Source organism: Fukomys damarensis, unplaced genomic scaffold (genome assembly GCF_012274545.1).
Source record: "Fukomys damarensis isolate Sample0158 unplaced genomic scaffold, DMR_v1.0_HiC HiC_scaffold_37, whole genome shotgun sequence".
In the NCBI taxonomy this organism is placed as follows: domain Eukaryota; kingdom Metazoa; phylum Chordata; class Mammalia; order Rodentia; family Bathyergidae; genus Fukomys; species Fukomys damarensis.
Window position 1 is genome coordinate 12,830,204 of NW_022900949.1, and position 11,250 is coordinate 12,841,453.

Consider the following 11,250-nt stretch of genomic DNA (forward strand, 5'->3'; position numbering starts at 1 on the left):
ACTTCTAGACTTAATTGACAGATTCAGTAGAGTATCTGGATACAAGGTGAATACCCAAAAATCAATAGCCTTTCTATACACAAATAACAGACAGACAGAAAGAGAAATAAGGGAAAAAATTCCTTTTACAATAGCATCCAAAAAAATGAAGTATCTAGGAATCAATCTAACAAAAGAAACAAAAGATCTCTACACTGAAAACTACAGCACTCTGAAAAAAGAAATCGAAGATGATATAAAAAAATGGAAAGATATCTCCTGCTCCTAGGTAGGAAGAATCAACATAGTGAAAATGGCCATACTACCAAAACTGCTATATACATTCAATGCAATGACAATTGAAATTCCAGCACTATATTTCACAGAACTAGAAAAAAGAATCCAAAAATTCATTTCAAACCATAAGACACCTAGTATAGCAAAAGCCATTATAGGCAAAAGTCACATGGCACCAGGTGTAACAATTCCCAATTTGAAACTATACTACAAAGCCACTGTGATAAAAATAGCACGGTACTGGCAAAGAAATAGGCCTGAGGATCAGTGGAACAGACTGGAAGACACAAAAATAAATGCAGATGTTCTCAGCTACCTCATCTTTTACAAAGGAGCTGACCATCCTCAGTGCAGGAAAGATAGCCTCTTTAATAAATAGTGTTGGAAAAACTGGATGTCAACTTGCCACAGATTAAAATTAGACCCTTATCTTTCACCATGCACTAAATTAAAATCCAAATGGATTAAAGATCTAAATATTAAAACAGAAACATTAAACTTGCTAGAAGGTAAGTTAGGCAGAACTCTGGAAGACATTGGTACAGGAAAAGACTTTATGAACAAATCCTCAGTAGCACGGGAACTAGCAGATAGAATCAACAACTGGGATCTCATCTTACTAAAAAGCTTCTGTACTTCAAAAGAAACCATCAGCAGAACTAAGAGACAATCTACAATGTGGGAAGAAATTTTTACCAGCTGTTTCTCAATCAAAGGACTATTATCAAGGATATGTAAAGAATTCAAAACAATCAGGCCCCCCAAATATAAAGACCCGATTCAAAAATGGGCATCCGAAATGAACAGACATTTCTTAGACAAAGAAGTAAAAGCAGCAAAAAAATATTTGAAAAAATGTTCCACATCACTGGTCATTCGAGAGATGCAGATGAAAACAACACTGAGATTCCACCTCACCCCACAAAGAATGGCTGCTATCAAGAAATTACACAATAACAAATGTTGGCGGGGTTGTGGGGAGAAAGGAACCCTCCTCCATTGATGGTGGGAGTGCAGACTAGTGCAACCACTATGGAAATCAATGTGGAGATAACTCAAAGAGCTTGGACTGGAGGTTCCATTTGACCCAGCCATTCCTCTGCTGGGTTTCTTGCCAAGAGAACTGGAAGAATCATATCACAGTGAAGTATGTGCACCTATGTTTATAGCGGCACAGTTTGTAATAGCTAAATCTTGGAAACAGCCTATCTGCCCATCCGTTGGAAACTGGATAAAGAAGTTGTGGTTTTTCTATAAAATGGAATATTACTCAGCCATAAAGAACGATTAAATAGATTCATTCATAGGAAAATGGATACATATTGAAGATATACTCCTAAGTGAAATAAATAAGTCACTCATGTGTAAATACCAAATAGTTTCCCTGGTGTGAATAATCTGCAACAATGCATAAGATTCTAATAAGATTACTGACATTTAGAAATGGGAAGAAAGGAGCTAAATGTGCAGGGAAGGTGTGATGGGTAGGGGAAGAACAAAAAGGGAAAAGAAAAAAATGTGAGAGAATGAAAAGATGAAAATAAAGTGTTTGTAGATGGGGAGGGTAGCAGGGGGTGAAGGGAGGGCAGAGGTAAGGGGAAAAAATGAGAATCAAGACTTGCCATGTAGAGGTACATGATCCCAACAATGAATGTAACTGTACTGTATCCCTAAAATATACCAATAAACTCAATAAAATAAAAAAAATACCTATCTTGTGTCACTGAATGCTGGAAGTGTTTAGCTTTCATTTGTTTTTTAAGGGGCTCACAGCTAAGAGTTTAATTGTGGTCATCTCTTCAGCCACCACACTTCCTTTGTCCACACCTCCTAATGTGGTTCCTTCCCGGCCACAAAGTAAGTTTTTCAAATTTTTCTTCTCTGCTTTTGGCCCTTGTAAAAGACTGTATTTATCTGGCTCATGGGTTTTGTTGGTATCAAATCTAAAAGCATGGAATTAGTTTCTGTTGAAGGATAACGTGTTTTCATGGCTGACAGTAGGGGATCCCAGGTCACTTGTCCCTCTTTTAGAAAGCTTGGTTAGCCATAGCAAGGGCCCTTTTTCCTTTGTGTAGACACAGACTGCATTCTGCATTGACCATGGAGAAATATTTTCCGAAGTCCCAAACCCATAGAAAAATTTATATCAATATTAATGTCATTGTGCTATTTTTTGGTGGTTTTAGTTTTTGCTTATAAGAACGGCTTTTGTATACAGAAATCACAATTTACAGGGATCCACATTTTCAAAGTGAACATTTAAAGTTTAAAGATTTAAAAATTAATGTTATAAATTGTAATACCATAGGTTTATAAATGCAACTCAAAAATTTCACTGCTATAGTATAATCTATAAGTATACAAATATGTTTCATGCAAAAATTTATAGTTACTTTTATGCTTCAGGTTAATATTTAGAGCCATTGTAAAACTTAGTTATGTTTTCTTCAATATTTAAAATTGCAGTTATAATTCTAATATGTATTATTTCTATCATTTGTCTGACAAAGCCAACCTAAGGACTTAAGGAAACTTTTCTAAAAGTAACAAATGCATAAATATGGTGCAATAAAAATTATCTTAACCACCATAGTACAATTTATAATACATATTTGTGCAAATGTTCCAATACCTTTCAACCTAACAGCACGTGTCAAATACTTACCTATACATTTTAAGTATGAATCACAAGTTCACTCTGGCAAATTTACAACATGCTAAATTTTCTGAAGTATTTTAACTGCTATCAATACCTCTGGATGATTCTGCTATTGTTTAGAAGTGTGCCCCAAAGGTCTATGTGTCAAAAGTTTGGTCAGCAGCCTGTGGCACTCCAGGAGGTGGTGGAAGCTTTAAGAGGTGGAAGTAACTGAGGTCATTGAGTGTGTGCCCTTGGAGGGGACTTTGGAATCCTCACCCTTCCTGTCTCTATCTTTGCTTCCTGGCCAGTAGGAATAGGCTTCCTCACCCATGCACTCCTGCCATGAGAAGCTGTCACAGGTCTAAGCAACAGAGCCAAGTGACAAAGGAGTGACTATAAGCTAAATTTAAACTTGCCTCCTTATAAGTTGATTTTCTTAGGTATTTTGTCGCAGCAATGAAAAGCTAACTGAAACTACACAAATATTTTTGGATAACAAGTTCAATTTATACCAGTATCTCTGTACTTATTGCTACATTTTCTTTGTATTTAAAGAGATTTTTGACTAAGGTAACTATCCTATCTCCAGAAATGTGGGATGACTTTCTCAATGAGCCATAGTAGGACAAGGATATAAGATTTGGACATATAAATACTGAAGGGGGCATTTTACATGTCCCTCAAGCTTCTAGAGAAAGAACAGCAGGACAAATCCAAAGCTCATACAAGAGAGGAAATCATAAAGATTAGAGCAGAAATCAATGCAATGGAAACTAAGAAAGTGGGTACAAAGCCCAATGATGAATGCAACTGTACTGTATACCTACGATATACCAATAATCCCAATGAGGGAAAAGAAATAGAAATAGTTTTTAGCACACAAACGGAAAGGCATTTTGATAAAATATCAATGGTTTTTTACTTTTAGGCAATCAAATGCTGTGACTCTTCCTTTTGCCAATACTTTGCAATAGCTGTGTAGGTATTATGTTTTTCTTTACAGACAGAAGAAAACTTCATTTCAAACTTTTTAAAGCTTAGAATGCTGGCTTGTAGGTGAGATGTGAAATGGTGCAGCCACAGCACAAAGCACCTCAACAGTTCCTCAAGAGTTTATGTCATGTGACCCAGGATTGCCACTTTCAGCATACAGCTCCCAAGACTGGGAATTAGAGACACAACTACACTCACACATCTCTAACAGCATTTTTCACACTTAATGGAACTACAGGCATCCCCTGCCCCTCCATGCAGGAATGTTTAAAGCCATTGTGTGGTGCCAGTGCCTCTGGCTTTTTGGTGGTGTGAAGGAAAGATCTAATGTACAGAAACTTGGCTGCACTTGAGCTGCACTGCGAAAAGCAGGCCCACTCACAAGACAGGCACCATGGATTCCAATGATAGGAACTGTATAAAAGAGGCAAAACCACAGAGCTCAAAGTTAAATTAAGGATTCCAGGGGTGGTCTGGAAGGGGGAATGGAGATCATTACTTCAAAGGCACAGAGTTGTGCTATGGGCAATAAAAAACTTCTGGAAAATGTAGGATTTGGATGGGTACCTGTAATTCCAGAGACCAGGGAGGCTGAGGAAAGAGAACAACTACTTGAAGACCTCCATGTAGTAGGCACTTGTTTCAATCTAAATGACCAGAAAAATAAACAGAATTAAACAAGATAAATCAAAAAATAATTGAAACTAGTGGTGTTAGTTTCAAAGTATTATGAAAGTAGTCAATGTCACTGAACTGTACAATTTAAAATGACATAACGCAAAATTTTATTTAATATGTATTTTCCTCCCTAACTGAATCTAAATTCAGCCAAGGGCCTTTTACAGTCTGATATCAGTTCCAGTACACAGAGTGAGTAGTGACTCAATGAGAATGCTGAGTCCTACAAGAGTCTTGGTCAGGTTTTTGCAAAGTGGAGCAGGTGGAGAGTCTGAGAGCCAAATGTTGCTATGCCCTAAGCATCCACCTCCGCATTTCAGCAGCTAACCTCTGCCTGTTTCAACTGCATCTGGATTTTGTGGCTCTGGTACTACGATCGTATCTTTGTAGCAAAAGTCAGTGTGACTCTGGAGTGTGGCTGTGTCCCAGACAAGTTCAGGGCTAGTTAACAATATCTATTGGCTAAAATATCCTCTGCCCCTCAGAACCAATGCTTTGTGTTACCTGTGGAGTCGGGTAGAAAACAGCAAGGGCTCCTCCTGGTGGTAAAATGAGAGAAGACTCGATGGATGCCAGAGTCCCAGCTAAGCAATCTGAATGTCCTTTCTTTTGCCTAGTAGTTGTGAGTCCTTGCGGGGCTTTCTGAGTCCCTCGGAGCATCTTTTACCTCACCGTGAACCTGGATTATCAGGTGGATGTGAGAAGTAAATGAAAATTTGCAGTTATCCATTCACCCTGCAAGATCACAGGAGCTTTTCTGGGCCTGACAGAAGTCTAGGACAGTGCCTGGCTGGGGCCCTGCCATATTGCCAGTGACTTGGTGCCTAGTCCTGGAGACGTTATTATTTTTCCCTACTGTCAGAACCAGCTCCTTCAGTCCTGGAATTGACACACCTTCTATCACATCTTGTTTTTCATAATCTTTCATTTCATTTTAGGTGTAGCACAATACTGCTTTGGTTCAGCTTTTCAGGGATAATATGTGAATCAATGGCTCCCTCTGCAGGACACTTCCCAGGTTCTCAGAGTCTGCAGGCCCCAGCTGAGGTGGCTCCCCCACTGGGCAGGGCAGGGAGGTGTCCTGGCCTCTACTGGGCCCAAGCCCTGCCCCACCCAGCCCCAGCTCCAGGGCTACCTGACAAAGGAAAGAGACAAGGTCAACCAGCTCTAGCTCTGGACACCTGACCACCTGATGACTGTGATTTCCCCACTCAGGCATACTCAGCTATTTCCTCTCCCATGTAGGTCTGGTGGAGTTAAATTTGAATCTATTGAATCTATTTGAATCTATTATTTTGTATTGGTTTGTTTTCATGATGCTATGGATTAAAACCAGTGACTCCTGCTTTCTGGCCTTAAATTTTCCTCAGTCTCCCAGATAGCTGGGATTTCAGCAGTGATCCAACATATCTGATTATTTCCATATATTTTTAATGACCCCAAACAGATAAACAATGCTGTCATGGAAACAAGACCCTTAGAACGACAGAGATATCACCTTCCCCACCCTGCTGCCCAATCCATTTCTGGGCCAGAAGATGCTCATACTGTCATTGCACCCCATTTTCTTGTCTGGCAGCCTCAAAGTGGGGGTGGGGAGCAATTCACCTGGACCTCTCACGGGACTACCACTCATCAATTGAATCCCAGCATAGTGTTGCTGGGAGGTGGTAGGAACTAAAAGTCTGTATTCCTGGGATGGTTCCCCCCACACTAAGTTTATTGGTACATTTTAGGTACACAGTACAATTACATTCATCATTGGGATCCTGTACCATTACATGAAGTATCTTGGTTCTTATTTTTCCCCATTCCCCTGCCCTCCCTTCACACCCTCCACACTTCCCTATTCACAAAGATGTTTTTCTAGTTTTTTTTCCTTTTCTCATACTTTTATTTCACCTTCTTACATTTCCCCCATCCCTCCCATTTCCCCTACTCCTTTATACCTCTTCTTCCTATTACACAATATCAATTATACATTTTGGTCCTTATTTACACTTTTGGTTTTTCACATCAGAGAAACTATTTAGTATTTACATGTGTGTCCTATTAATTTAACTTAAGAATATGGCCTCAATGTGCATAAATTTAGTTATAAATGTCTCTAGCTTTTCATTTTTTATGGCTGAGTATTACTCCATTGTATTTTTAAAAAACACACCTGCACAACTTCTTTATCCTGTCTACTTTTGATGGGCAATTGGGCTGTTTCCAAGTTTCAGCTATTACAAACTGTGCTGCTATAAACATGGGTGATCATATATCTCTGTGGTATGATTATTTTAATTCTTTTGGTAAGATATCAGCAGGGGAACCGCTGCGTCACATGGAAGTTTGAATTCTACTCATTTGAGGTAACTTCACATTGATTTCCACAGTTGTTGCAGCAGTCTCACCTCCCACTAATAATGAAGAAGCGTTCATTTCTCCCCACAACGACACCAGAATTCGTTATTGGTAGATTTCTTGATAGCAGCCATTCTGTCAGGGGTGAGGTGGAATCTCAATGTTGTTTTCATTTGTATTTTTTGAATGACCAGTGATATTGAATATTTTTTCATGTTTATGTGCAATTTATACTTGTTTGTCTGAGAAATGTCTGTCATTTCCTATGCCCATGTTTGGATTGGAGCTTTAAATTTGGGAGGTCTGAGTTTTTTTAAGTTCTGTGTATATTCTAGATAGTAGACATTTGTCTGATTGCCTCTCAGTGGCCTTATGAACATCTTTGAACACTTTCTTCTCCTTCCTCCAGCACCTGCAGTTGACATCATCCTGAGGGTAAAAAATGTCCCTCAGTGTAAAAAATAGACATTGATGGATTAATTGTATAGCTATGCTTGCTGAGAAAGATATATGGTAACTACAGTCACTACTGCAATGCAAACTCACTAGAGCAAAGTAATCTCAGAAAGCCCTGCCAGACCTCCTACTCCCCACTTCTTTGCCCCTCTGCTTATGTAATTATATTTAGATTGACAGCCATTTCCCCAGTGATTCTGGTTGCTGTTTCTCCCACCCATAGAAACACAAAGGTGTAGAAATGAGAGTAAATTTCTGTTTGATGCTTTCGAGATGATTTGATTCCCTTGAAGCTGCATGCAAGAAAGGTTATTTTTGTGTGGTCAGTAATCTGTCTGGAGACCCACAAGAGGTCATTCTTTAATTCCAGGTTTCCCTGTACATTTGAGGTCACAGGTCTAAGAGTCCTTGCCTGGGGCAGTCACTGCAGAGGGTCTGCTGAGGTCTGGCACCTTGGTCTGGGACAGCGATGGTGGGGGACCCACTCCAGCTCTGCGTGCCAAGGGAACTGAGGAGCTCAGGACAATCCCTGGTGCAGCCTGCAGCAGGTGCTTCTGGCCCACATGTCGGCCAAATGGCCTGCTGGGGTTGAATGTGCCTAGGACATAGTGCCCAAAAAACTGTTTGTCTTTTCTCTGCCAAGGGCTTATCAAAAATCGCTATAGGAAAATCTCAGGTAAGTTAGGCTACTAAGTACGACTTATGGGAGAATCAGGATTGGTTTGTGGATGAGGCTGGCTTGAGCATGAATCGGAGGATATTCCATTCACTGGTGGGACAAATGCTGAAGATACTACCCACTGCACATCATCCTGCTGAAAGCAAGCATGAAGGCTTACAATACAGAGAGGCAAACAAATACTCATTATGTCATCATATAATCATTATGAATTTATATAGGAATCCTGGGTATGGTGGCACACCTGTAATCCTCTGGAGGATGAGGCAGGAGGGCTGCCACAAGTTCAAGGCCAGCCTGGGCTCCATGGTGAGTTTAAGGCTAGTCTGAACTACATAGTGGGACCCTGTCTCAAAAAAAAAAATTTTTTTTTTTTTTTACATTTGAAGAACCCTAATGCTCCAGTAGGAAAATCGTGACATATATTATGACATGTTCTCTTGAGTTAATATCATACAGCAATTGAAAGTGTTTCTCATAGTTGTAAAATGATTGCTAAGTAACACTGGGTGTTTTTAAATGGGATATAAAATACACAGTATATTCCCTGTTGTGTAAAGCTCATTTGACACAAAAAGTCTGACTGTGAGCCACACTAACTGTGCCTGTTGCTGGTGGTGCTCAGGAGACAACTTATCCTTTGGAAAGAGCCACATGCTTTCCAGAAAGCCAATATGGTTGCATGACCACTGCATTTCTCATGAGGTGCGGTGCTGGCTCTAAGTGATGAGGGACTAATTTAAATGGGGCAGGCGTGGAGTGAGGGTCTCTGGCACTCTGCTTGCTGGGACTCACAGAGCTAGGGTGTAGCCTGAGATGCTATTCCTTCCGTGCTAGCTTTTCAGTCCTCACTCATCTCTGTCTGCTGTAGTTTTTGCCCTTTTTCTAAAGACAATAATGTGTGTCTAGAAGTGCTTCTAGGGATAAAGTGGAAGTTTGATTTCTGAGTGTAGCTGGGTGTCTGATTAAAATCCTTTGTCATTAATCTAGGCCTGGTGTTCTCATGTATTGCCCCCTATTCTAGAATTTACTGACAGTAGCTGCTTAATTTGAAAACTGCTTCCTTGGAACCCAGTGGCACGCTGTCACTGTTATCCATTTACAAAAACTAATGGTATATTTCTGGATTTTTGTTTTTATGGGCAGCTTGGGGTTTTTGAATAAAAAATTAAGTTTACTTGCTACAGAAGTGCTGAGATCATGCATATAAATACAGAGCAGGGCATCTGCATTACCAAAGGAGAAAGTGCTACCTTTTCCTCTCACCTGTAAAATTTTCCACTTCAGGAAAGTTTCCCTCTATGTTCAGTCACTTGTGTGCTTTAAAGACCTCAGGGGTTGCTTTGTGTGAGGGAGCAGTTCTGTTGGGTTGTGAGTGACGATGCCAACAACCTGTCCCCTCTGCCTCTTGGGACCCACCCTGATTCTCACATGGAGTCCCCATGAAGACAGCACCATTTTTGCATTGTTACTTGCGGGATGCTACTGCTTTGCTTGTGCTGCAGGTTACATGACAAACGAATGACCCTCTGAGGCCTCCAAGACTTCATTGTGGGTGCGCTGCAGCGTGAATACTGAGGATAGAAAGCAGCTGCCATCGGGATCTGGCTGGCATCTTCTGCCACCTGAGCACGCAGCGAATGACCTGGATGGGGCTCATGCCTGCTGGGGGCTCATGTCTGCTGAGCCTGAGCTAGGAGTGGCAAGGGCAGTGTTGAGTGGTGGTCCCACAGCTGGCCTGGTCCCTCAGGGACTCCACTCCTCCCCACACAGGGCTGTAGCTCACGTCACCCACCTGAAGCCAGATGAAAATTCAATTCTGAGATTTAATTTTCCTCTTTGTTAATGTATAATCTGTCCCACCTGTGTTTTTTCTTACCTGCCAATCAATCCTCTGTTTCAGGGATAGTGTGAGGCACAGTTAAATCACTGGTGAGAATGGCAGAAGACTTTCCATCCTCTTTACTTACATGTTTTAATTACAGGTCCAGGAAATAACCGAACTTCACCTCTTCCAGATCTTGTGGTTCAGCTGACCCTCTGGGCAGTGTCCACGCCAGTGCAGTGAGGTGGAAAGCATGGAAGAGCCGAGGGGAGCAGAGATGAGGAGACCCTGACTGAGGGTCCCCTTGCCTGGAGATCCGAAGACAAGTCGTGGCACCAGCACTGTGGTTGCCACCTAATCAGGGCTCATCAAAAGGTGCAAAGTAGAACTGGCAGCTTCAAAGGACAGTGGCTAATTTTGCAAGGGCCTGGCGTTTTCCTTAAAAGCAGTAAATAGAGGGCTCCACACAGGCAGGGGTGTGGTTGCTTTCTATCACAGTGCATGCACAGGCAGAGGGCGGGGTAAGAACGAAAAGGGGTGGGGCAGAGAGCAGGGCCTGATGGGAAGGGAAAGGAGAAAGGGAGGAGGAGGGGAAGAGGTGTGGAGGGTGGGCAGCACAGAGGGCCTCGTGTTTGCTGGGTTCAGAGTCCCAGTCAGCTCAGTGTTCCAGGTCTGAGTCTGTTTCACTGGGCCTTCATCACAGGCCCAGTGTGGTATAAAGCAGTCCTGGGAGTTTTCTTTTTGGGAGGTATATATACACGGTAGCCAGAAACTCACATCCCCAATATAAAAGACAAACGATTGGCCATAACCCTGTTTTTCAAGCACTCATTCTCCATCTGCACATTAAACATTCCTGAGAATTGAGATGTTTTCCATTTTAAACTCATTTATTAGTTTAAGTGCTTTGATTTTCCCTCAAGTATGCCAGATTTTGAACATCTGGTAATTTCCCCATAGTATTTCAGGGAAGAGGTTCTAGAAAGAGCACAGCTAAAGGGCAGAGAAACTATCAGTCAGCTTACTTTTGCTGTGCCAAAATACCCAATGCCTCCAACTTAGCAGAGGTTGACTTGGCTCATGATTTAAATGGGATCAATCCACGGCCATCTGACTCCAAGGCAGAGGAGTCATAACAGAAGGGCATGTTAAAGGAAGCTGCTCATGCCATGGCTGCCAGGAAGCAGACAGAGGAGGGAGAAACTGGAGACAAAAATGCAGCATTCTAGCCTGGCGTGGTTGTTCAAACCTGTAATGCCATCTCAAAGGAGGCTGACACAGCAGGATAATTGTGAGTTCACAACCAGCCTGAATTACCTGGAGAGAACCCCTCTCAAAAAAAAACAAATTAAA

At 41.5% G+C, this 11,250-nt stretch overlaps 1 protein-coding gene across 1 annotated transcript in view; it reads right to left on the reverse strand.

Moving 5' to 3' along the window:
- Positions 1-2,023: 2,023 nt before the first annotated feature.
- Positions 2,024-11,250, reverse strand: part of LOC109117815 (ankyrin repeat domain-containing protein 26) — a 24,610-nt gene continuing 15,383 nt past the window's right edge. Inside the window, exons 6-8 of the mRNA XM_033759642.1 lie at positions 4,478-4,557; positions 4,204-4,324; positions 2,024-2,219 (exon numbers count right to left, since the gene is read on the reverse strand). Coding sequence (XP_033615533.1) covers positions 2,024-2,219; positions 4,204-4,324; positions 4,478-4,557 — 397 coding nt within the window. The remainder of the gene's footprint in view (positions 2,220-4,203; positions 4,325-4,477; positions 4,558-11,250) is intronic.